The 27,717-nt window shown below is 38.9% G+C and overlaps 1 protein-coding gene across 2 annotated transcripts in view; it reads left to right on the forward strand.

Annotated features, from left to right (window-relative positions):
- The window catches only part of LOC134224399 (band 7 protein AGAP004871-like), a 190,616-nt gene that overhangs the window by 27,705 nt on the left and 135,194 nt on the right, over nucleotides 1–27,717 (forward strand). The window contains exon 2 of one of the 2 annotated variants that reach the window (XM_062703718.1): nucleotides 24,578–24,610. The exons of the other annotated variant lie outside the window; for it this stretch is intronic. Coding sequence (XP_062559702.1) covers nucleotides 24,578–24,610 — 33 coding nt within the window. The remainder of the gene's footprint in view (nucleotides 1–24,577; nucleotides 24,611–27,717) is intronic. 2 annotated transcript variants of the gene reach the window in all.

Below are 27,717 nucleotides of genomic sequence, written 5' to 3' on the forward strand. Positions count from 1 at the left end.
CCAAATTCCTGGAAGGAAACTTCTCAAATTCCTGGAGGGAAATTTCCCGAAGTCCTGGAAGGAAACTTCTCAAATTCCTGGAGGGAAATTTCCCGAATTCCTGGAAGAAAATTTCCCAAATTCCTGGAAGGAATTTTCCCAAATTCCTGGAAGAAATCTTCCCAAATTCCTGGAAGGAATTTTCTGAAATTCCTGGAAGGAATTTTCTGAAATTCCTGGAAGGAATTTTCTGAAATTCCTGGAAGGAATTTTCCCAAATTCCTGGAAGGAATTTTCCCAAATTCCTGGAAGGAATTTTCCCCAATTCCTGGAAGGAATTTTCCCAAATTCCTGGAAGGAATTTTCCCAAATTCCTGGAAGGAATTTTCCCAAATTCCTGGAAGGAATTTTCCCAAATTCCTGAAAGGAATTTTCCCAAATTCCTGAAAGGAATTTTGCAAATTCCTGGAAGAGTTTTTTTCCAAATTCCTGGAAGGAATTTTCCCAAATTCCTGGAACAAATTTTCCCAAATTCCTGGAGCGAATTTTCCCAAATTCCTGGTAGAAATTTTCCCAAATTCCTGGAAGGAATTTTCCAAATTCCTGGAAGGAATTTTCCAAATTCCTGGAAGGAATTTTCCCATATTCCTGGAAGGAATTTTCCCAAATTCCTGGAAGGAATTTTCCCAAATTCCTGGAAGGAATTTTCCCAAATTCCTGGAAGGAATTTTCCCAAATTCCTGGAAGGAATTTTCCCAAATTCCTGGAAGGAATTTTCCCAAATTCCTGGAAGGAATTTTCCCAAATTCCTGGAAGGAATTTTCCCAAATTCCTGGAAGGAATTTTCCCAAATTCCTGGAAGGAATTTTCCCAAATTCCTGGAAGGAATTTTCCCAAATTCCTGGAAGGAATTTTCCCAAATTCCTGGAAGGAATTTTCCCAAATTCCTGGAAGGAATTTTCTCCAAATTCCTGGAAGAAATTTTCCTAAATTTCTGGAAGGAATTTTCCTAAATTTCTGGAAGGAATTTTCGTAAATTTCTGCAAGAAATTTTCCCAAATTCCTGGAGGGAATTTTCCCAAATTCCTGGAGGGAATTTTCCCAAATTCCTGGAGGGAATTTTCCCAAATTCCTGGAGGGAATTTTCCCAAATTCCTGGAGGGAATTTTCCCAAATTCCTGGAGGGAATTTTCCCAAATTCCTGGAGGGAATTTTCCCAAATTCCTGGAGGGAATTTTCCCAAATTCCTGGAGGGAATTTTCCCAAATTACTGAAAGGAATTTTCCCAAAATCCTGGTTGAAATTTTCCAAAACTCCTGGAAGGAATTTCTCCAATTTCCTGGAAGATATTTTCCTAAATTTCTGGATGAAATTTTCCCAAATTCGTGGAAGGAATTTTCCCAAATTCCTGGAAGGAATTTTCCCAAATTCCTGGAAGGAATTTTCCCAAATTCCTGGAAGGAATTTTCCCAAATTCCTGGAAGGAATTTTCCCAAATTCCTGGAAGGAATTTTCCCAAATTCCTGGAAGGAATTTTCCCAAATTCCTGGAAGGAATTTTCCCAAATTCCTGGAAGGAATTTTCCCAAATTCCTGGAAGGAATTTTCCCAAATTCCTGGAAGGAATTTTCCCAAATTCCTGGAAGGAATTTTCCCAAATTCCTGGAAGGAATTTTCCCAAATTCCTGGAAGGAATTTTCCCAAATTCCTGGAAGGAATTTTCCCAAATTCCTGGAAGGAATTTTCCCAAATTCCTGAAATGAATTTTATCAAATTTCTTAAAGGCATTTTCCCAATTCCTGGAAGGAATTTACCAAATTCCCGGAGGGTAATTTACCAAATTCCCGGAGGGTAATTTACCAAATTCCCGGAGGGTAATTTACCAAATTCCCGGAGGGTAATTTACCAAATTCCCGGAGGGTAATTTACCAAATTCCCGGAGGGTAATTTACCAAATTCCCGGAAGGAATTTTCCCAAATTCCTGGAAGGAACTTTCCCAAATTCCTGGAAGGAATTTTCCCAAATTCCTGTTAGGAATTTTCCCAAATTCCTGTTAGGAATTTTCCCAAATTCCTGGAAGGAATTTTCCCAAATTCCTGGAAGGAATTTTCCCAAATTCCTGGAAGGAATTTTCCCAAATTCCTGGAAGGAATTTTCCCAAATTCCTGGAAGGAATTTTCCCAAATTCCTGGAAGGAATTTTCCCAAATTCCTGGAAGGAATTTTCCCAAATTCCTGGAAGGAATTTTCCCAAATTCCTGGAAGGAATTTTCCCAAATTCCTGGAAGGAATTTTCTCAAATTCCTGGAAGGAATTTTCCCAAATTCCTGGAAGGAATTTTCCCAAAATCCTGGAAGGAATTTCCTCAAATTCCTGGAACGAATTTTCCCAAATTCTGGAAGGACTTTTCCCAAATTCCTGGAAGGAATTTTCCCAAATTCCTGGAAGGAATTTTCCCAAATTCCTGGAAGGAATTTTCCCAAATTCCTGGAAGGAATTTTCCCAAATTCCTGGAAGGAATTTTTCCAAATTCCTGGAAGGAATTTTTCCAAATTCCTGGAAGGAATTTTTCCAAATTCCTGGAAGGAATTTTCCCAAATTCCTGGAAGGAATTTTCCCAAATTCCTGGAAGGAATTTTCCCAAATTCCTGGAAGGAATTTTCCCAAATTCCTGGAAGGAATTTTCCCAAATTCCTGGAATTAATTTTCCCAAATTCCTGGAAGGAATTTTCCCAAATTCCTGGAAGGAATTTTCCCAAATTCCTGGAAGGAATTTTCCCAAATTCCTGGAAGGAATTTTCCCAAATTCCTGGAAGGAATTTTCCCAAATTCCTGGAAGGAATTTTCCCAAATTCCTGGAAGGAATTTTCCCAAATTCCTGGAAGGAATTTTCCCAAATTCCTGGAAGGAATTTTCCCAAATTCCTGGAAGGAATTTTCCCAAATTCCTGGAAGGAATTTTCCCAAATTCCTGGAAGGAGTTTTCCCAAATTCCTGGAAGGAATTTTCCCAAATTCCTGGAAGGAATTTTCCCAAATTCCTGGAAGGAATTTTCCCAAATTCCTGGAAGGAATTTTCCCAAATTCCTGGAAGGAATTTTCCCAAATTCCTGGAAGGAATTTTCCCAAATTCCTGGAAGGAATTTTCCCAAATTCCTGGAAGGAATTTTCCCAAATTCCTGGAAGGAATTTTCCCAAATTCCTGGAAGGAATTTTCTCAAATTCCTGGAAGGAATTTTCCCAAATTCCTGGAAGGAATTTTCCCAAATTCCTGGAAGGAATTTTCCCAAATTCCTGGAAGGAATTTTCCCAAATTCCTGGAAGGAATTTTCCCAAATTCCTGGAAGGAATTTTCCCAAATTCCTGGAAGGAATTTTCCAAAATTCCTGGAAGGAATTTTCCCAAATTCCTGGAAGAAATTTTCCCAAATTCCTGGAAGGAATTTTCCCAAATTCCTGGAAGGAATTTTCCCAAATTCCCGGAAGGAATTTTCCCAAATTCCTGGAAGGACTCTGCCTCAATTCCTGGAAGGAATTTTCCCAAATTCCTGGAAGGAATTTTCCCAAATTCCTGGAAGGAATTTTCCCAAATTCCTGGAAGGAATTTTCCCAAATTCCTGGAAGGAATTTTCCCAAATTCCTGGAAGGAATTTTCCCAAATTCCTGGAAGGAATTTTCCCAAATTCCTGGAAGGAATTTTCCCAAATTCCTGGAAGGAATTTTCCCAAATTCCTGGAAGGAATTTTCCCAAATTCCTGGAAGGAATTTTCCCAAATTCCTGGAAGGAATTCTCCCAAATTCCGAAGGAGTTTTCCCAAATTCCTGGAAGGAATTTTCCCAAATTTCTGGAAGGAGTTTTCCCAAATTTCTGGAAGGAATTTTCCCAAATTTCTGGAAGAGTTTTTTACAAATTCCTGGAAAGAATTTTCCCAAATTCCTGGAAGGAATTTTTCCGAATTCATGAAAATATTTTTTCCAAATTCCTGGAAGAAATTTTCCCAGCATCCTGGAATGCATTTTCCCAAATTCCTGGAAGAAATTTTTCCGAATTCCTGGAAGGATGTTTTCCAAATTCCTGGAAGGTTTTTTTTTCCAAATTCCTGGAAGGAATTTTCCCAAATTCCTGGAAGGAATTTTCCCAAATTCCTGGAAGGAATTTTCCCAAATTCCTGGAAGGAATTTTCCCAAATTCCTGGAAGGAATTTTCCCAAATTCCTGGAAGGAATTTTCCCAAATTCCTGGAAGGAATTTTCCCAAATTCCTGGAAGGAATTTTCCCAAATTCCTGGAAGGAATTCTCCCAACTTCCTGGAAGGAATTTTCCCAAATTCCTGGAAGGAATTTTCCCAAATTCCTGGAAGGAATTTTCCCAAAGTTCTGGAAGGAATTTTCCCAAATTCCTGGAAGGAATTTTTCCAAATTCCTGGAAGGAATTTTTCCGAATTCATGAAAATATTTTTTCCAAATTCCTGGAAGAAATTTTCCCAGCATCCTGGAATGCATTTTCCCAAATTCCTGGAAGAAATTTTTCCGAATTCCTGGAAGGATGTTTTCCAAATTCCTGGAAGGTTTTTTTTTCCAAATTCCTGGAAAGATTTTTCCCAAATTCCTGGAAAGGAATTTTCCCAAATTCCTGGAAGGAATTTTTGCAAATTCCTGGAAGGAATTTTCCCAAATTCCTGGAAAGAATTTCCCCAAATTCCTGGAAGGAGTTCTCCCACTTTTTTGGAAGGAATATTCCCGAATTCCTGGAAGGAATTTTCCCAAATTCCTGTAAGGAATTTTCCTAAATTCCTGGAAGGAATTTTCTCAAATTCCTGGAAGGAATTTTCCCAAATTCCTGGAAGGAATTTTCCCAAATTCCTGGAAGGAATTTTCCCAAATTCCTGGAAGGAATTTTCCCAAATTCCTGGAAGGAATTTTCCCAAATTCCTGGAAGGAATTTTCCTAAATTCCTGGAAAGAATTTTCCCAAATTCCTGGAAGGAATTTTCCCAAATTCCTGGAAGGAATTTTCCCAAATTCCTGGAAGGAATTTTCCCAAATTCCTGGAAGGAATTTTCCCAAATTCCTGGAAGGAATTTTCCCAAATTCCTGGAAGGAATTTTCCCAAATTCCTGGAAGGAATTTTCCCAAATTCCTGGAAGGAATTTTCCCAAATTCCTGGAAGGAATTTTCCCAAATTCCTGGAAGGAATTTTCCCAAATTCCTGGAAGGAATTTTCCCAAATTCCTGGAAGGAATTTTCCCAAATTCCTGGAAGGAATTTTTCCAAATTCCTGGAAGGAATTTTCCCAAATTCCTGGAAGGAATTTTCCCAAATTCCTGGAAGGAATTTTCCCAAATTCCTGGAAGGAATTTTCCCAAATTCCTGGAAGGAATTTTCCCAAATTCCTGGAAGGAATTTTTCCGAATTCATAAAAATATGTTTTCCAAATTCCTGGAAGAAATTTTCCCAGCATCCTGGAATGCATTTTCCCAAATTCCTGGAAGAAATTTTTCCAAATTCCTGGACGGATTTTTTCCAAATTCCTGGAAGGTTTTTTTTTCGAAATTCCTGGAAGGATTTTTCCCAAATTCCTGGAAGGAATTTTCCCAAATTCCTGGAAGGAATTTTCCCAAATTCTTGGAAGAAATTTTCCCAAATTCCTGGAAGGAATTTTTATAAAATTTATGGAAGGGTTTTTTGCAAATTCCTGGAAGGAATTTTTCCAAATTCCTGGAAGGAATTTTTCCAGATTCCTGGAAAGAATATTTCCAAATTCCTGAAAGGATTTTTTTCAAATTCCTGGAAAGAATTTTTCCAAATTCCCGGAAGGAATTTTTCCAAATTCCTGCAAGAACTTTTTCCAAATTCCTGGAAGGATTTTTCTCAAATTCGGGAAAGGAATTTTTTCAAATTCTTGGAAGGATTTTTTTTCAAATTCCGGAAAGGAATGTTTTCAAATTCCTGAAAGGATTTTTTCCAAATGCCTGGAAGCAATTTTTCCAAATTTCTGGAAAGAATTTTCCCAAATTCCTGGAAAAGTTTTTCTCAAATTCCTGGAGGAACTTTTCCAAATTCCTGGAAGGAATTTTTCCAAATTCCTGGAAGGAATTTTTCCAAATTCCTGGAAGGAATTTTACCAAATTCTTGGAAGGAATTTTTCCAAATTCCTGGAAGGAATTTTTCCAAATTCCTGGAAGGAATTTTTCCAAATTCCTGGAATGAATTTTTCCAAACTCCTGGAAGGAATTTTTCCAAATTCCTCGAAGGAATTTTTCCAAATTCCTCGAAGGAATTTTTCCAAATTCCTCGAAGGAATTTTTCCAAATTCCTCGAAGGAATTTTTCCAAATTCCTTGAAAGATTTTTTTACAAATTCCTGGAAGGAATTTTTCCAAATTTCTGGAAAGAATTTTCCCAAATTCCGAGAGGAATTTTTCCAAATTCCTGAAGGAATTTTTCCAAATTTCTGGAAAGAATTTTCCCAAATTCCTGGAAAGAATTTTCCCGAATTCCTGGAGGAATTTTTCCAAATTCCTGGAACGAAATTTTGCTCGCTTCCAAAAAACAAATTTTCTAAATTCCTGGAAGGAATTTTCCCAAATTCCTGGAAGGAATTTTCCCAAATTCCTGGAATGAATTTTTCAAAATTTGTAAAAAAAATTTTACAAACTGTTAGAGCGATATTCAAAAGTTTTATCCCTTTCCACATCATTGGCACCCTTCAGCCACATAGGTGCTAAGATACGAAAGTGTCGAGCGATATTCTCCGAGGACATTGTCTTACACTGGGTCGTGCCTCCTTCTTCCATCAGCTGTGTGCCATCTGCCGTTTTCTGCTCTTCGGCACGGTTACATTGCTCGGAAGATTCAGCTCGTGCGACAAACCAAACACTCATTAGGCCGCCACGGGTTTGATGCGGGATCTTAAATAATGGATGAGAAGCACACTGCTGCGTTGCAACTGGAATCGTTTAGGCTCGCCATATGGTGGTACGGTATGCCAAGCCAAGAAGGATGTGTCGCGTAATAACCGGGAAATTACTTTCAGGACTCAGCTGGGAGATTGCATTTGGTGATAAGGACGGAAGTGCATTACTGCTTAGATTAAGCAGTGCTCACTTCCAAAAAAAACACCACCCACAAATTAGATGGATTCTGTTCTTCATCAATTAGGTGCAGCATCTTCGCTGTTGGTTCCGCTTGCGAGTGCGAGTCGGACGTTGTTGCGTCATTCTGAAAAGTTCATCAATTTTCCCTGCGCGCTCGTAACCCTCAGAAATTTCAAACAATTGACGAAAAACAAACAACGGATACCGCCACCCATTTCAATTTTAATGGCACACGGTATGGACCCAGCTGATGGTGTGAGAAATATGGCACTAAAAGTCATAAATACCGCCATTCGGGGACGTGATTAACGGCTCAACAATCGCGACGACGAGCCACAATGTGCGTTTGCCATCGGCTTACTGTCTCGCTCGGTATCTCGGCGAGCGATGTGCGATCGGGTTAGAATCCGAGCACAACAATTTGGCTTTCAATTGAAACCTAAAAGTGTCGTTTATCTTTCGACGGGCGTTATAGGAATAAGAATTCCACTGCTGCGAGCACAGACAAATCACCAGTGCTTTATTGTCGAGGTTGTGGTGTTTCTAATGCAAACTGATTCCAACATTTCAATTGTAGATAAGATGCCTCAGATAAATGGATTTGTGGTTATACTTTAAAACTTTCACGATCGCATTTCTAGTGAGTACGCAATTTAAAGCTGTTATGTGGGTACTTACCAATTATTTATTTTGAATACAAATATGTATTGTTCTTGGTGCTGTGTTGCACTATTGCGGCATGTGTGTTTGACGACATTCTTGGCTCGAATCTATAGATTTTATCAACGGTTTGATAATTGAGACAGTGGCGAAAAAATCTTAAACAGATTATTTTATAGCTGAACGATTTTGTATCAACAAAATATTGTACAAGTTAAAAAATACTTTTTTAAGAGATAAATAACGAACCTTTTCCATTCGCCGATATATACATTGAAGACGAGTTTTGGACAATGCGAAGCCATAACAGAGGGCATTATTCTCGTACAATCGTTACAAGTCGAACTGCAGAAAGGTCCCGATGTTTCATCTTCCCAAGATACACTACATCAGCAAGAAAAAGTGTTGTAATATCCGGAACGTTGACCTGGAATGGCTTGCACTAAGCATCGAACAAGTACCAACATTAGGTCTTTTTAAGCACTTCCTAAAGGCAAGTAGTATCAGAGATAATTAGATATTTAAAACACATGGTATTAAGTAGTATTGTCCAAAAGTAAAACCTTGTTTTTGTATCTCCCTAAAAGTTACTAAAGTTTAACGTTTTATTCAATAAATCTCGGGTACTTATTCAAAAGGACGTATGTGATTTTGTAAACAAAGATTAAAACATCGATTTGTCCAATCTGATGGCAATCCCACGCAAACCAACACCACCTACAGGTAGCCGAAGGCTTGTCCTACCTGTCTGTGGTGATGGTTTGCGTAGGAGTGCTATCAGATTGGACAAATCAACGTTTGAATCTTTGTTTACAAAATCACATACGTCCTTTTGAATAAGTACCCGAGAAATACAAATAGAATATGGAGACGCATGGTACATTTGTGCAATGATTCATCTGGGGCCTGTAGCATAATCGAAATTCTACTAATAATATTAGTAGAGTAGCCTGTAACTTGTTGTAACTGTTGCATAAAGAAAATACAAGTACAAATTATTAGCGTTGACTTGTAGTTTCTTTTACAAGTATGAATGGTGCTGTAATTTAATTAACAATTAGCTTTTATTTTATTATTTCAGCTGTGCAAAGTAAATATACATCTATTTATTGTTTTAATGACTTAAAAGAGAAAGAAACTATTATTCAAAGTGTTTTAAATTACCATACAGTGAAATACTATGCACTAAGAATAAATTTCTCGTTCCAATACAAAACTGAGAATTATGAAATTTTTCAAATAATTCTGGACAAGGCAATAATACTTTAAATGCTGACATTAAATATTCAAATTGTGGGGCGCTACTCAAAAGTTGGTTATTTTCGCTTAAAACCGTACTTTGTCCCAATAACCCAATTTTGTGTAAAATGATTCTTCTGCATTGTTGACTTTATTCAACTTAAATGTGAGCTGTTGTACTGAACAATCTCGGGTGGGGCCATGCATCTTGCCCTATTTTTGACTAAAATCATGAATAAAAAAGGAAAAAATAATTGAATTTTTAATAAAATTTGATGCGATATTATCATCAGTAAGTATTTTGAACTTAAATTTTAAAATTATTGAACTTTGAGAAATCATGAAATAATTAATATTAAGCGTCTTAGGGGAAAATGTTACAAGGTTAAAATACTTCAAACTTCCATTTACTGCCGCCATATGCCCTGTCACGGAACAAGTATTTGTTGAGATTTTTGTAGCATGCCATTCATCCTTTGCGTTTCTAAAGATATTGAAAGGGGCAGATATGTAAACATCGCGTAACATCTCTCATTGAAAATGAGAAATTTCAGTACTGTTCCCGGGAGTCTTCAAAGCGATTCTCACAATTCCCTACGGTTGTCTTATCCATTTCCTGTAGTTTACTAGTTTTTTATGCTTCCAGGAATGTTCATTTTTCATCGCAAGATCGGATTGAGTACGAAAGCTGTCACAAAGATTGTAGAAAAAATCGTTCTATCAGATTTTTTTATGACGGAAATTATGAATTGCATAGTGTAACGGTACCAATAGTGGAAGCATTAGTAGATCCACAAAAGAAAATATTTTTTAAAAATTGATAATTATGGGAAATTTATTGCTTTATTATCTTAGTCAATAGATATACTAATAAATTTGCTAACAAAAATGAGATAGATGTCATTTAACATCAACAATTACCAAATATTACTTGCACCACTATGGGTACACCGTTCCTTTAGTGGCGGTAAAAAATAATTTTGGTTCCTATAGTGGTGCTATCCATTGGTTTCTTATGAGACTCGCCACTATTAGTACAGTTGCACCAGTATAGGTGCAAGGGAGTCAATTTTGTTAAGGAAAATCATTGTTTTCAATAGTTTTTCAAGCGAAATCTTAAGGTAAGTTGCATTTAAAAGGATATTTAAAGCACGACGCATCAACTGAAATACGATGGTTATGAAATACGAAGTGTATAAATATGATAAATCTCATTAAAACCCCACTACCTCCACTATTGGTGCTACCTCCACTAAGGGTACGGTTACCCTATAATACGCAATGGCTCTAGGGCCTTGCATGGGCATGCTGAGCTTATTTTGGTTTGATTTTGATCTCAACTGATCTCAACTCCAGAACAATTTGGCGAACCTGCATATAGTACGCAAGGGCTATTTGCTATTTAACATAATGAATCTCATGATGTTCAACATGTTCGTGGTGTTCATCATGTTGAGAGTAAAATTTATTGTTTTGGTTTGATTAGTCTCAAGGTCTCAAGTGTGAAAATTGGGCTACTGTGATGAAAAACAAGGCCATCTGACACATAAGATACCGCCTTGAACTAAACATGTTGATCGCAATATTTACAATTCACGCCCCTAACCCGGGTAAAAGCCATGAACAGAATACCACAACATGATATGGACATAGGCGTAACTAAAGTCTCGGTCTAGGGTGGGATGTATTTTTCTCTGGGTGGTGCGAATATAATCGATTTGGTTGTCAAACTGAAGCCAAACTTTTCTATTGTGCCGGAGCCAAACATTGAAGATTGTGGTTATGTTCGTTTCAGATCCTATATTGAGAAGTATTATTATTATTTGGGAAAAAATAAAAATAAACTTAGATTGAGTTTTTTATTCTTTGTAACAAATATTTTCACATTATATTTCGAGTGGAAAATTAGTAGGAATGCAATTAAAAAGCACTCGTTACTAATTTTCACAACAGCAGCTGATTGGAGCAGGAATGTATGGAAACCATCGTAAAGTCATGTAGAGTCTCGGGCATTTGTGCGCCATTTCAGTCAAGCAACTGCAAAATAATTTTGCTGATGGAATTGATTTCAAAACATCCCTCTACTCGCTTGAGAGCAAAAAAGCGGCTCTATCCGCAGTACCCAGATTTTTCTAAGGCAATTTAAAGCACTGTTCGCATGGGTTGCAATAGAAGTTTTGACGTAGGACTTACGTCTATCTTTACTATACTAAGTGTCATTTAGATTTTTGGAAATCGAGAGCGTTACGCTGAAAGGGAAGATTTCAAACGTTACTAGCGCCTTTATCTTTCGATGGATTTTGAAGATTTATATATATACTCGGATACTTTCCAACAATTTGACAATTTCATTGAAACTTAAGATTATTAACGATAAGTTATTGAGAAATTTTAATTCTTGTCGAACCATAAAAAAATCACACGGACATCAGAATTCTGTGAGTTACTAGCCTTCTTCTTCTTCTTCTTCTTCTTCTTTCTGGTCTGCCCAGCTGTCAAAACCGGAGCATAGGGGTGGCACAGCTATAATGCCAACGATGTGTCACGAGCCTTCAGGTCCATCGCAAGATTTTCTTTGCGTATAAAAGAAGCAGTGCCTGTCGCACATCCCATCGCTCGGAATTCACGGCAAGGGGCCGATTATGGCTGAGCCAGCGATAGCAGCGGTGGTAGATGAAGAAGAATAAAATTAGCCCAGAGAGATTTGGATGGCTCATCCACGGAAATTGATTGGTTTCTTAATCCATTTTGACACCGGGATGAGTCCGAGTCATGGCATATGACTAACCATATGTTGAGTTGTGATTGGTACTAAACGACTACTAGTACAACTAGTAGGGTTACTGCTCCTTGAGTTTCTTATTGTTGTGATTTTGTTCAGCAGTAAGCACGCATTTTAGCAGAAAGAAATAACGACATTGGTGCTGTTTTTTTGTTTAGAAAACGGGACAGTTCCCCTAAAATAGCACATTTTGCCCAAATCTGAAAATTTTATTAATAGAATTTTTAAACTTTAAATACTATTATCAATAAGAAATCTATAAATGCCCGAAAACAAAGCAATTCTTATTATGTATTTAATTATTAGTTTTATTTCCAGAAGTTTTGAATAAACAAATTCATAATTCTACACAGCATACCTATAACTATAATCAAACTCCATAGATCCAAAAGTTAAAAGTTATATGTAAATACGTTACGTTTATACAAGTCCTACGTCTACTCGCGGTTATGTTAAAAACATAACCCATTGCTTTTTTTGACTAAGTTTATCACTCATTCGTTTTACAACTAACATTACAAAATTCTCGGAAAATACATCTGATTTCCAATGATGCTGTGATTGCTTCAAAATGCTGTGTCAATTTGTCTTCTTCATATCACTAAATGTAGATAAGTGTGTAATCTAAGATTGAAGAATCCTTTTCGCATTATCTATAAATGAAATTCTATATGAGTGTATTTCTAAAAAGCATAAAAAGTCAAGCATTTCCATGATTACTTAATGCTTAAAGTTTTCGAATTCAGCTTGACATTTTTTGAAACTCTTTAGATGTGGAATAAATTCCATGAAATTTCGTCATAATCAATATAAGTATTCATGCATTTCCAAAATGTATGGGAATCCTGAGAATAACATTCGAAAATGTTTTGAAATACTTAATAGTACCGATGAACAATAATTTGGAATCCTAATGTGTTTTTAATGAGTCATCAAAAATATAAACAAATTCTAGAATAACATGGTTTTTCTGTAGTTGCTCACGTTAGGAAGTGGCTTCATTGTGGTTTTCTGAATATACTTTCACCGAATTCGAATGCTTTGTAGACTTTTCCGTTTTTGTAACAAAGATTCTTTAGCTTAAAAATGTTATACCTTTCTATGGCTTGCTGTAGCGAGAACAAAAAGCTTCAAAGGAACTGTTTTGCGGCATACCTTGCGATCAGCTCCAAATTTTGTCGAAAGAATGATTGTTCGAAATTTCATTGCCCGGATTTGTGTACATATGCTCATTTTGATGTAGTTCTAAAACGATTTTTTTTTGAGCGGGTGGTACAGAACATGAATGTTTATATCTTTAAACAATTACGTTTATGAACTTGGCATAATCAAAAGAACTTTAGATGTATACAAATAAGGTGAAAGTTTAAGCGTGACAAGCTATGAAAATCGAAAACGACATATTTAGCGTTAATGTTGGTATTGGACTTTTAGAGAAAATGGTTACGAATAGGAATAACTGATTGTATTTATGTAAGGGCAAGTATGAAACAAACGGAAATTACACTATACCGTGGATGGAAGTCTTATTTATTGATTTATTTATTTGTTATCAGACTAAGGCCGGAGTGGCCTGTGCTGCACATAAAAGTCTTCTCCATTCAGCTCGGTCCATGGCTGCACTTCGCCAACCACGCAGTCTGCGGAGGGTCCGCAAATCGTCCTCCACCTGATCGATCCACCTTGCCCGCTGTGCACCTCGCCTTCTTGTTCCCGTCGGATCGTTGTCGAGAACCATTTTCACCGGATTACTGTCCGACATTCTGGCTACGTGCCCGGCCCACCGCAGTCTTCCAATTTTCGCGGTGTGAACGATGGATGTTTCTCCCAACAGCTGATGCAACTCGTGGTTCATTCGCCTCCTTCACGTTCTGTCCGTCATCTGCACCCCACCATAGATAGTACGCAGCACTTTCCTTTCAAAAACTCCCAGTGCGCGTTGGTCCTCCACGAGCATCGTCCAGGTCTCGTGTCCGTAGAGAACTACCGGTCTTATAAGCGTTTTGTAGATAGTTAGTTTGGTACGGCGGCGAACTCTATTCGATCGGAGTACGGCGGCGAACTCTATTACGGAGTCCAAAGTACGTACGATTTTTTCTTTTCCCCATTGAACTCGAGCCCAAGTACATGAATTCTTCAACCACCTTGATTTCGTCACCACCGATAGAAACTCGTGGTGGGTGGCTTACATTGACCTCTCTTGAGCCTCTTCCTATCATGTACTTCGTCTTCGACGTGTTGATGACTAGTCCAATCTGTTTAGCTTCGCTTTTCAGTCTGATGTAGGCTTCCTCCATCCTCTCAAAGTTACGTGCCATGATATCAATGTCGTCGGCGAAACCAAATAACTGGACGGACTTCGTGAAAATCGTACCACTCGTGTCAATCCCTGCCCTTCGTATTACTCCCTCCAAAGCGATGTTGAATAGCAGACACGAGAGACCATCACCTTGCCGTAACCCTCTACGCGTTTCGAAGGGACTCGAGAATGCCCCTGAAACTCGAACTACGCACATCACCCGATCCATCGTCGCCGTCCGGAAACCCGTTTTCGTGCATTAGCTGCCATAGCTGGTAATCTTATTTATTGAATAGTAATTTGAAATGAGCATCATTTGATTAATGTCCCAAAATTGCAACTTTCTCAGAAGCTCTCCAAATATACACATTTTGGATACTCCAAATTAATTTTTAACGAACACGAACACGCACGTTTCGAAGAATAACGCATTGTAGCGCTTACTTTCTTGAACAAACTGATCCCATTAAAATTTCTTTAAATTATCGGTTTCTGCGACCAGGATACTCGTCAAACAAATGGAGAACAAATTTATTTTTTGAATCAAGCTACGGAATTAGCAGCGGCACTGATTTCAGCTCAAAAATCGAGAACATGTTGCCAGGGGTTCAAATCAATTTGGTTACTCTACTTGGACTAAAGATTTTGCAACAACAATTTTGATGCTGATATAATTCAATGCACAAAAAATATTTTTTATAGGATTCATAATCAAAATTAGGAAATATGTAAAAGAAATATAAATAGACTAAGTTGGAATTATTCTTCAAAATTTTCTGGAAGGGGGCACAAGTAGGTCTGGAGGGGGCCAGGCCCCTCCCTGCCTCCCCCCTTATTTACACCAATAGATATGGACTTGTTTGATATAATAGATAATAGAATACACCATTTACACCGCAGCTGACAGTTTCTGGTGCGCCGCCGCCGGCATCAATGCCTCGGCGCGCCGCTGTTAAAAATTTGATACACTGGTGGTCTATAGGGGCCCTCCTTAGCCGTGCGGTAAGACGCGCGACTACAAAGCGAGGGTGACCATGCGAGGGTGGGTGGGTTCGATTCCCGGTGCTTGTCTAGGCAATATTCGGATTAGAAATTGTGTCGACTGCTCTGGGCATAAAAGTATCATCGTGTTAGCCTCATGATATACGAATGCAAAAATTGTAACTTGGCTTAGAAACCTCGCAGTTAATAACTGTGGAAGTGCTTAATGAACATTAAGCTGCGAGGCGGCTCTGTCCCAGTGTGGGGATGTGATGCCAATAAGAAGAAGAAGAAGAAGGTGGTCTATAATTCTTTACGCCGATTCAAATTCGAAGAAGTCCGCAGAATTGTTCTTGGAAATTCCAAAGATTCAGTTAAATTTCCATAGATTTTTCCGATTGATCCCTTGAACATCACGTTAGAATGATTTTCCTAAAAATTCAATGCAATCTCCCTTTCAATTTTTGAAAATATCTCCATGACAACCAAGAATAACTTCGAGTGTAAATTTCGAAGGATTTCTAGTTGAAATCCAATAAAATGTGTTATTGGAATAGAACTTTTGAACGGAAAAGAGTCGTTTGGCAAAATGCCATTTGTCGAAGGCCACAACCCAGCAAACATTAGAGGTGACTAAAGCGCTTATATGAGCAAAATACTCCTCTACAGCTTATATATTTAAAATTGTTTGTTGGTAAAGCTGAAAGTTGTTTGGCCCTAGGATAGGATGTGACAACTCAATTGAGACTGCCTTGTTGTTTTTTAGTCGGTTGCTCTGACGAGGTGGTCGCCAGTGCAGCCAAAGTAATTTGGAACGAAATCTCCCAAATATCATGTATCAAAACTTGTTGTTTTTCTTTCCGTTCCATCCATTATTTATGTAAAAGAAGCGAAAGACTAACAGAGAGAAGTTTTCGCTAATGAAAATATGACTTTGAGATCGAAAATGACGGAAAGGTGAATGATAATGCTAAAAATCAACAGTTTTAAACCTTTACAACCCTTGAGAATAATTTATACGTCGTTTGCAGTTCAATATTAATTAATTTTTAACCAATAAAGTGGAACTCAAACATGTATGTATTTTGCTTAATATCAACTTTACAAACCAGCAACACGGCCAAACTAACAACATGCTGCCCTACGAAAAACGCGCCGCCACCATTCGAAGTAATCGATTGTCATTTTCAACCAATCAGCAACCGGTATGATTGTGACAGCAAATCGGTACGATTTTTACTGACTACTTGGCACATCCTATCCTAGGTTTGGCCTAATATGTCGTTTGGCCAAACAAACCATTTGGCTGAAGCCCATCTAGTCTAAAATTATTTTGCCGAAAATGTCATATGGTCGATCAGTTCCTTTGGCTAAAAAAACAGTTGGTCGAATAGCTCAATTGGCCGAAAAGGTCGTATGGCAGAAAGAGTAATTTCGCCAAACGGGCATTCGGCCGAAAATGTTGTTCGGCTGAATTTATCATTTTGCCAAAAAAAAAACCGTTGAGCCGAATAGGTCATTTCACAAGAAATGCCGATTGACCTAAACGGTTGTTATGCAGGAAGGACAATCTCGGGCCAAATGGTTCTTTCTGCCAAACAACCATTTCTATAAAACGGTATTTTCGGTCAAGTGATCTATGCGATCAAATTACTTTTTCAGCCAAACGACCATTTCGTCCAAATGAACTGTCGAGGCAAACAACTTTTCGATCAAATTTCGAGTTCAGCCGATTGTGCCTTTCGGCTGTTTGTCGTTGTCAGCCAAATCCCATTTCTGGTCGAACCATTTTCGTCCTAATACCATTTAAGACAAACCTTTAATTCGACGAAATGGAATTTGGTTATTTAATCATGTGCCATTCGAATAAATGGCTTTTTGTCGAATGACTTTTGGTTAAACGACAGGTAGTGCCATTTGCCCGAAATCCAGAAGGCCCAAAGATGTTTGGCCGAATATGTCATTTGCCCGAACAAATCATTAGGGCAAAACCTATCTGGCCGACAGTTTTATTTATTAACGTCAAAAACGTCATTTGGTCGAAAAGGTCGAAATTCTCGTTTGGTAGAAAGGCTTATAGCTTAGACCTACTGTACATATCAATGGTTGCTACTCCGTTTTTTATCAGAACTGGTGCAAATTGCATTTCAATCCAATGAATACTTAGTAGGTGGGATTTACCATCTTTTTTCGAAGTGCACGTTTAAGCAGCTCGCAAATGTTGATCAATAACGGCGCCGGCCAAGTCCTTACAGTCAGTTGGGAAAGCGAGGGAATGTTAATGTGTGGTTATTGTTGCTACTAGAGACCAAGAAAACCTCTGCATCTCCACAATTAGCACGGGAAGGAATTTGTGTTAGTTGGGTGGGGTAATCAGTCACGTAGATCGGGATTCATTATGGAAAGCGATGTGATCTATGCAACTTCTATACAACAGTATTCGCATTTACATAGCTTGTTCTATTGTACATCCTTCGAGAGGATAAACAATCAATCGCTCAAAGTGAGCGATTGTTCATTTGAATTTACGATCAAGCGCCCGCGTCACCATTTTTTTAACGTAAGGAAATTAGAGACGAAGCGGGATTGAAATTGTAAATAAGGAGATATTCACGGCTGTTGATAGTAATCGAAAAGCCAATGTCAATCAGCAAACTCAATTTGAAGTTGAATATGAATGCACAGCCAGACATTTTTTGTTAATTTAGGTTTATTTTACATGTCGGTTACCTTTCATTACTTTCTTTTATGTGAGCTACGTTTTTATTTAGTTTTTCAACTATTATTCACACAAATTTATTCCATTATTGCATCGTGGTGCACTGTCTGAAAAACATGAGCAAAATTTATTGCCGTTTATATAAAAATAGAAGCGTATTGAAGCAAAAACATATAATGAAATTCCGTTTTATTCTGTTGGAACAGATAATTTATGTATCACCTTCTGCTCAGTTAGCAAACTGATTTGTCTAGGGTCATTTTTTCAATCTAGTTAAACATTTGACTAAGTTTTATCTCGCGTTTCACTAACATCACTAACACTAACGACATAGCCAAAAGAGGCATGCCCCTTAGACAATGCTTCAAAACCAACAACGTTGAACATTTTTTCAATAAGAAATAAATAAAGTTGCGGATGGTATTCCCGGCACAGTCGCGAATACTAAAAATAGAAACTATTTTTTGCCAAAACTCCTCCGTAATCGTGTTTGTTTACTGGAGAGTTCACGATGCAGCTAGTTGAAATTGAATATAATGCCATTGCGGCTTTAGAGAGGTGTGCCATCACACCACTTTTTCATTTTCAATTATTACGGCACTTTATTCAATAGACAGCCTGCCGACATGTTATAAAAAAATTTACCTAAAATGTAAGGAAGCACAAGCCATACGATAGTCACCGTGAAAAAAGTCAGTCACTTCAAATATAAACTGCTGCAAATGTTTGCTCTAAAACTACTTTTTAAGGCAAATCTTAAATTCTCAATGATCTCGGTGTTCTTTTGGACCCGTTTTGGTAGAAAGGGCTTTTGGACCAAATGACATTTTCTGTCAAATGGCGGTCAAACGACATTGCCGGCCTTATATCCTACTCGGCCAAACGACCATTTCAACCAAACGACGTGATAGGGAATAGTGCTTTTTCGGTCAAATTACCAATTTGGTCGTATGTAGCTTTGGCAAAATGACATTTTTTCGTTTTCTCTCATATTTTCTGTTCCATAATTGTTTCGTTCCATTGATAATTTTCGACTTAACGTATTAATCGGCCGAATGGCTTTCCGCCAAATGATTTACGGCCACACAACCCTTCCACTTTTTTATATATTTCCATTGAGCTTCCGAAGAATTTCTTATGGACAATAGAAACAATCATCTATAGAAATCCAAAGAAATTGCTACAAAACTCCAATCTTTTTTTCGTTGATATTTCGAACCGTTTATCGTAAGACAGAAATACCGTCTTCGACCAGAGGTCGTACAGATTGAACGCTTGAATACCTAGCATGAGACAACGGACATAACATAACATGTATAACACCCAGTGGGGCCCTCCTTAGCTTTCGGCGTGACGCCGAGAACGCCGCCGCCGACCAAAATTGTGACAGACGCCGTCGATTTTCGGGACGGCGCACACCTCTAGGGGAAGGTGGGTAGACTTGATCCCCGGGGAGACTTGATCACCCCCTGTTTTATCGAGAACTAAAGTAGTTTTGTTCTAGCGTATTTTTAGTATAGATCCTCTAGACAAATGACCTTTATGTGGTGAGTTATTTTTTGGATTGACAACCTTATTTATTCTGCAGGGCGGTTTGTATGTTTTGACCGTCCTAAAGATTTTTTTATTGGCCACGAAAAATTTGAATAACTTTTCATAACAATGACCAAATGCTTTCGTTTTTTCACAGCACAAAGCCATAAATGTGCTTAATGCTTTGTACTGATGAAAATGTCAACATTCCATCAAAATTTTAGGATATTTGGATTTGAAGTTATTGCCTCAATATGGGGACATTTGATCCCCCATTAGTCACCCATACAAAAATTTGGCGAAAAAATTCAAAAAAATATAAATCTGTTCTCAGGCTTCTAATTTTTTGTAGATTTGACAGATTTGATGAAGTTTTGGCAGGAAAAATTATTTATTGCGTAGATATCATAGAAAGGGGATCAAGTCTTCCCAAATTTAAAAATTGCATGTGCTGTCGAATTCAATAACAAAAATCGTTCAAATCGTTCAAACAAAAATCATGCAATTCGAAAATGACTCGTATTTTGAAGGAAAAATATTTAAAAAATCTGAGGGCACCTTTCTAATTTTATCAAAGCAAGTTTTTGGAGAGGGATCAATTTCCCCCGAATATTTTAAAAGTAGATTTTTGACAACACTCTAAAAAAATTATTGTGTATCCATAACAACAATAATTTAAGGACTATCATACATCAGTAAAGTTAAATACTATATTTCTTAGAGAGTCTGTGTGGAAATCGCGTATGTTTATTTATTTTTGGCTGTGATACATCGGAAATCAGAAAAGGGGATCAAGTCTACCCAGTCTCCCCTATACATATCAAGATTTGCTATGGATAAGAACGAGCCAATTGCACATAACTTGATTTCCTCATGATATTTTGGTGCAAAATATGAATATTGTCATCTGATCTTTTATCTCTTATATCAATCATATCTATTTATATCTCATTTTGCTATCTAATCAAGATCTGATATTAGTGAGCTATTTTCGTCTGCTCGGGAACTGTATTGATCGATTTCTCTAAACCGATTTCCTCTATCGTTAATAATTCAACAGAATCAAAAGTTTCAACCCTGATTGGTGTTTCTGGTGCAAATTGCAACTATCCTTTATCACCCAAAATCATTTAATCTAAGGTATACTGTTGAAATTCGTTGCATTGATAAAAAGAAAACATCGATGAAGAGAAATCGACCAATACGCCCCTTTGATCCTAAAGTATAAGATTGCTATAGTGCACTGCACGGAAAGATGTCTTTCTCTTTCGTTCTTTATAAATTTTGACGTTTACTGGCCTTGTTGTTTTCTAATTTGTTTGCAGCGAGAAAGAGACAAAGCAGTCCGTGCAGTGCCCTATTGTCATTCCTTTTCGCTTGACTAATATCTAGGTTACTTTGACCTGGCAGCCAAAGTACCGGTACTACAAGTGTCAAACCGATGTTGGCGATGAAACCAAAAATGCACTACAACATGATGCATACATTATGGCCAATTGACGCTTGTTGGAGCATAATTTGGCAAAATATTTTAAATGACTACAGCGCCACTAGTGGTCTAGTACTTATGCTTCTACTGGATTTATAGCTCAAATATCAATCTAATAGTTATGTATCTAATTCTTGGACGCGCCAGTTTTTTTCAACTAAAAAGTTTTTTAATTTATATTTTTTAAATGAATAGTTTCGTAGGCTCCACCCATTACCCCGAATGCTAGTACCCTGAACGCCATTACCCCGAAGGGGACACTAGGGTAAACTGGGGTAAAATGCACCCCCGGGGCAAAACAATCTTATGGCTTTTTTGTCGTGTTTAAGGCTCACTTTCAAGAATGTTTACTGCTTGATTCGTAGTTCGAGTTTCGAACTACATGCGCTGCTGTAAGCACTCCTGAAAATCTGCCGAAAATGTCCTTTAAAACGTCAAAAGGTCGTTTTGCCCCGGGGGTGCATATTACCCCAGTTTCACCTAGCCCGAAATCCATTACCCCGAAAGGCAATTACCCCGAAAATATTACGAATCTGTAGTATTCTATTATTATGTTTAACACCAACAGTATTGATGAATCGCAAAATAACAATCTTTGCAAAGAATAAAAAAAGAGATACTTAGATAAATGCATAACAGATTCTGTTTAACCAACAGCTTTGATTTTTTTCTAATTAACTTTAACTGTTATTCCGACTCTACGACACTAGCCATAATTCCATTACTCATAATTCAATTACCTCGAATTACCAACTACCCCGAACGCTACAACCCCGAATTAGTCATTGATACAATTAAACAATAATTGGAACCGGGACTGTTTCAATGCAAAATAGAACTAAGTATTCTCACTCCGTAAGATCCCGTTCCACTTCATATGACACCGTTCAATAGTCCAGTAGGGTAGGTTCTCATGCACAATGCTGAGAGTGAGAGGCAATTGCGGTCCACGTCAGCATGGCTACAAGAGCAACTAGGTTGAAGTTGTTCCTTGGTCGCTGTAGTAAAAGCAACAAAGCAAGTAAAAGTAAGTGTGAGCGAGTAGAAGTTAGTGAGCAAGAGTGAGTGCATGAGTAATAGTGCATGTATGAGTGAGTAAAAGTGAGTGAGTGAGTGAGTAAACAAAGGTGAGTGAGTGAGTAAATAAGAGTAAGTGACTGAGTAAAAGTTAGTGAGTGAATAAGAGTGAGTGTGTGAGTAAGAGGGAGTGAGTTAGTAAGTGAGTAAAAGTGAGTGCATGAGTAAAATTGAGTGAATAAGTAAGTTAGAATGATCAATTAGGAGTGAGTGAGTGGTATGAATGAGCGAGTGAGAAGCTTCTAGGAATGAACCAGTGAGCAAGAGCGAGTGAAAAGGAGTAAGCCAGTGAGCTAGAGTGAGTGAGAAGGAGTAAGCCAGTGAGCTAGAGTGAGTGAGAAGGAGTAAGCCAGTGAGCAATATACCGGGAAAACGCGTTCCATTGGAAAAATGCGCTCTTACTCCATTTCGTAGAATAGGACTTTTCCAGGTCATATTGACAGGAATGACTGTTAAAGTTAATTAGAAGAGTGGCGGTAGTGGTCTTCGGGATAATGGCGTTCGGGGTAAAGGGGTGGAGCTGTCATAATTGTGTACTCCTTCTCACTCCCTCTTGCTCACTGGCTTACTCCTTCTCACTCACTCTTGCTCACAGGCTTACTCCTTCTCATTCACTCTTGCTCACTGGCTTACTCCTTGTAACTCCCTGTAACTCACGGCGGACGAGGCTAAGTACTCGGATGTTTTGAAGGCGATGAGGAGTGACGTCAAGCTCGGTGAACTCGGCGCCGACGTATGTCGAATAAGACGTACCCGGATGGGCGAGATGATCCTCGAGCTGAAGCGGGGCGTCTCGCAAAAGGGCGCCGCCTACAAGAAATTGGCGGAGGAAGTCCTAGGCGAGACGGTCAAAGTGAGGGCACTCACGACGGAGGTGAATCTAAGGGTTAAAGACCTGGACGAGATCACCGAAGTCGAAGAGCTCGTCACGGCACTGCGGCGACAGTGTGAAGTGGAGGCGCCCACCGCAGCCGTTCGGCTACGGAAAGGTCCGGCAGGGACGCAGGTAGCATTGGTTCGGCTATCTGCAGCGGACGCCTCCAAGGTAGTCAAGTTAGGGAGCGTCAAAGTGGGATGGTCGGTATGCCCATGGTATCGTCGCTTTCGCGGCGTCGGTCAACCGGGCGGGTTCCGAGCCCGAGGACGGAAAGGGGTCCTCGTCAAGGCTGGGGCAGGCGTAGGCCTCGCGTCAGCAAGTCCCTCTGTGTGCTGGCGAATAGGCCCTATCGCACAAAGGTCAATTTGCCCTAGTAGCACAGTTCAGATCGATTAAGTTGCAGTAACTCCAATGTGACTGGATTTGGTCGCATATGAGTCACAGTAACTGGTATGTGACAAGTGTGCTACTCGGGTGGGGTGCACGCGGCATCACCATTCTTGATACCAGTCGTGCAAAGGGAAGCAGGCGTGAAGTCGATCCTTCCCACCTTCCGAGGACATAGGGTGTGGTAAGGCCACCTTGAAAGTCGGCAACGCGCTGGCACGATACCATGATGTTCTTCTAAAAAAGCGAGTTACGATGTTCGGTGCTGCAAGGACACGCAGCTAACCTCGAGGGTGCGTTGTGCATTGGCTCCCCTTTGAAGCATTACTTTCTGGTTGTACCGAAGGGACTATGGGCTTGGCGGCAATGGAAACGGTTTAGCGGGTCGGGGATGTAGTCCTGCCTCCCTCGGTGATCCCTAACCCCGCACTTCCTGGTCAACCCAGGATGTCTGTTGAGCAGATTCCCCCTCCATTGTTTAGGAAGAAAAAAAAATACTCCTTGTAACTCACTCTTGCCCACTGGCTCACTCCTAGAAGCTTCTCACTCGCTCATTCATACCACTCACTCACTCTTAATCGCTCATTCTATCTTACTTATTCACTCAATTTTACTCTTGTACTCACTTTTACTTACTTACTAACTCACTCCCTCTTACTCACACACTCACTCACTCACTAACTTTTACTCAGTCACTTACTCTTATTTACTCACTCACTCTTACTCACTCACTCACCTTTGTTTACTCACTCACTCACTCACTTTTTCTCACTCATACATGCTATATTACTCAATCCCGGTTCCAGTTATTGTGTAATTGTATTAATGACTAATTCGGGGTACTGGCTTATTCGGGGTAGTGTCCCATTAGGGGTAATAGCATTCCGGGTAGTGACTCATTCGAGGTTGTGGCGTTCGGGCTTGTGGCCTTCGGGGTAATGGAATTATGGGTAGAGTCGGTAGAGTCGTTTCGGAAGTTCGACTTATAAAATTAGCTGATATATGATTCCAAACGCCTTAGCAGTGTATTCCACTCCACAGGCTCCTAAACTTTTTGCTATTAATATATTGACTAGACGTTTTGGGCTGATGGTTCATTCGTTCTGAAAGGTTGCCCTTTCAGAAAAGGACGTTTCTCAGCTTGAAATATTTCCTAAAATGTCTCAAACACAATTATATCTTTTTTACGGACTATTAACAGAATTCAACTAAGTTCGATTTAGTTCGATCAGATAGGTCTTTAGGACTCAATTATGTAATAGGTCATTATCTGCCAGAGAACGATTTTCAAATATTCTGCGAAGATTTAAAAAAAGCACTAAATTTTCCATCTAAGTGAAACGAGTCTAAGGTCATATCTACTTTTCCATAAATCATATTCATCATGTATGCATTATTGTAATCCTACTATTTCAAATTCCATTAATGTGTGATGAATGTTATCTATTTTACCTTTTACCAACAGACTCGACCCGGATATGGGGCTGCTGGAACGATGGTAAGTGCACTGTTTTGCTTAACCATTGAAGCTTAGAAGTGTTTGTTTTATATGAAAATGATTTGCTAAAATAGCTTCGATACGCTTATTATTCTGATTTTATTCTCTCAATTTAATTCCGGCCAATAGATGCATATTCTCATTTTGATTTTGTTTCGTTTGATTCGTTTCAGTATGATTAATACTTTTAATACTGAAACACATTTTAATCAAATTTTACTGGAAATTATACATTACTAGCATGGGCACTATAGATGTGCCTGTGCAGCATTCAGCTTGTCCTTTAGGAACTGAGCTAGCTGGGGGCTGAAAATCCCTTAATTAAATTCAATTCAGATTTAATTACTTACCAAATCTACAACTTTTCATTCAATGCGTTGAGCGCTTATTTTCTGTTTATTTTTTACGTTTAATCCTTACTTAGTGCAATTATGTAAACATCTTCCGAATAACTTTACTACAAATTTAATATCCTCCGGCAGGCTCATTTGTTCCATGGCCGAAATTCCTGACTGTCCCATCCCTCGTTCCGTGGTTGGTTCGATATCAAACTCCGAACAGCAGCAAAATAGTTTCACCTAAAAAGGTCTGCATCCTAATCTTCTTATATTTGGGGACACAATCTTCCAAAGCTTGGACGACGACGACCGGTGCGACGTAAGCCTCATCCGGAGGAGATTGTGCTTCCTTCGCTGGCATCTCTCGCGCGCAATGCTAGGGATGATAGCGGCGGCAGTAGCAGCAGTCACCTATAAAAGCGAGAAGTTGGGGTTTGGCTTTGGCTTACAGCAGCCAGCCAGCCAACATATTTTGTATTTTATTGCCCATTCAACATTCCAAGATATCGCACACAGGGACATTGCAAGCCTAGCAAGGATGAGGACCTACATATGAATGAGCGTTAGAGTGCATCCCTTCCAGAAAACACAAATTCTTTTTTCAATTTACTTCTATGCTTCGAATATGTATTTTATCTCACATTTTTGAAGATCGTGATTAGGGCGGGAAATTTTATTGTCGGTTGTGTGAAAAATACGCAGTTGAAATTTTGCACAAAAGATTTATTGATTATGTTCAATTTTTAAAGATGAAATACAAAACAGGGAGTGAAAAGCCATCCATTAATGGTGGGCCATCAGCCGGGCGGCGACTTGTTCTGCTAACGGAAGTTAATAAAAGGGATTCAAACATAAAATCAATGTTTTCTTATAGCATTGCGTCGACTTCAATTTAAATTAAATCTAACAATTAAAAAGAAAAAAATGGGCAAAAATCGACGACTGAGTTTGATCGCTTACATTTTTCTCAGTTTTATTTTTATTTCGCAAAATGGTATTAATTTTCTCAGACTTTATACAACCCCTGAAAATTGACATGCTTTTCTTATCTTTATCTACGAAAGCTATGTCGTTTCCGATCACGATCCCAATAAATGGCAAAAATGTCTTAAATTAAAATTAATTAAAATTATGGGCAGGTGTCAATTCCAACTTGCTTACCAAAATGTCAAAATGTTGAGCAAATAAAAAAATACAATCGATTGATCGAGAAACATACGGTTTTCAAGTGACTCAAATACGTTTGAGCCATGAACGTGCCATGGATTTTTAATGTTGAACATACAGAAGAATTTGCGCTACAGCCTCACCCTAGTAACATATCTTATTAGGTATATGGTAAGTGGAATCTACCATCAGCTTTAAAAGGCGGTGCGTTAATTTCGAGTTCCGCTTCTAAGATCTTCGTGTTTGTATGCCACCACCAAGTGTCATCAGTTCTTCAGTCGTTTCCCGAGCAGAAATAATTGATGAGGACAACCGGCACCAAAGTAGTTTCTAATATCACACCATAATTTTACAGTAATCGGTCATTTGCTTTTCTCATTGATTCGAGAGAGAAATAAATTCAAAAGCATGAAGTAATTAGAGGAAATTTATCGAATAAAAGGATATACAATACAACTGACAAGGGTTATCATTGAACACTGATCCTGCAGTAAATGTTCGGTATGAAGAATCTGAATAATCATTGAATTATTTCCTTCCGTTCGAGTGCTTAGTACCCGATTATGAGGATTTCCTTTGATTTTTTTTTCAGTCTGAGAATACATTCCTTAGACGGCCCAAGCCAACGTATTTTGGCCTCCGCGTCTCGGGCAGTCTTGAAAAAAAAACCATTGAACGCGCGTACCGGAAGCCGTGCCGCCTCTGTGCGATGCCAATCTCGTGAGACAAGCAAAACGATATTTTCCTTACCGTAGTCAGAGCTTTGCCAGCTTGGAAACCGAAGCCCAAACGACAAAGCGCGCCACTTGGTGAACGATGTTGTGTGCTCCAGCATAAATAAGTCGTCCAAGCTGTTCGCATGAAAATCTCCTCTTACAAACATAGGAATCTCGGATTGTGAATAGGGTGGCTCTGCGAATCATCGTTAATTTACTTAATCGAATTAGGATTGCCATCGGATTACACAAATGCGACTCTTCACCTAATAAAGTTCCATAATTGATTCGGTTCCAAGACGGTGCTGCTATTTTACTCTACCCTACCACCGGTCCGGATCAGGAGAAATCTACAAACGGCTTTTAAACGCGCTCGTTCCTCTTGATTTTCGCAAAGCTCGCTGCCTCCTTTATCTGGCATCTGGTGTGTTGGTTGGTCGGTTGGTGAAGTTGAATCGGCTTGGTCTTTCGGGAGGTCTTCCTTTGCTTCCCTGCTCAACCGCGCGCTGCCACAATGCTGGTGCTTGGCTTTTCTGGTTCCATTCCCTCTCCCGTGGGATATTACGGCCCATGTGGCCTCGCCGCGTTAAACTTCCAGCCAGCCCAGAGCGTAGCCGATGCGATGGGGGAAAATGCTGGCTGCCGAAAGCCAGCCATCGCACCGATGGAACTTCGATACCAGGGAGAAGTGGAAATGTTCCGTGAAATTGCAATCAGGCCCATTATTTTTGCACTTTTTCACCGGAATTATGATCAAGATGGGAAAAAGTGTATGTGAGACTTAATTATCAAATTGACCTAATCCTTATTTGGTGTAATCCGGTACACCAGTCGTGGTTGTTTTCGACTCACTCGGTAATTGATGAGGCGTAGTTTTTTGTGGTAA

Source organism: Armigeres subalbatus, chromosome 3, assembly GCF_024139115.2.
Source record: "Armigeres subalbatus isolate Guangzhou_Male chromosome 3, GZ_Asu_2, whole genome shotgun sequence".
In the NCBI taxonomy this organism is placed as follows: Eukaryota; Metazoa; Arthropoda; class Insecta; order Diptera; family Culicidae; genus Armigeres; species Armigeres subalbatus.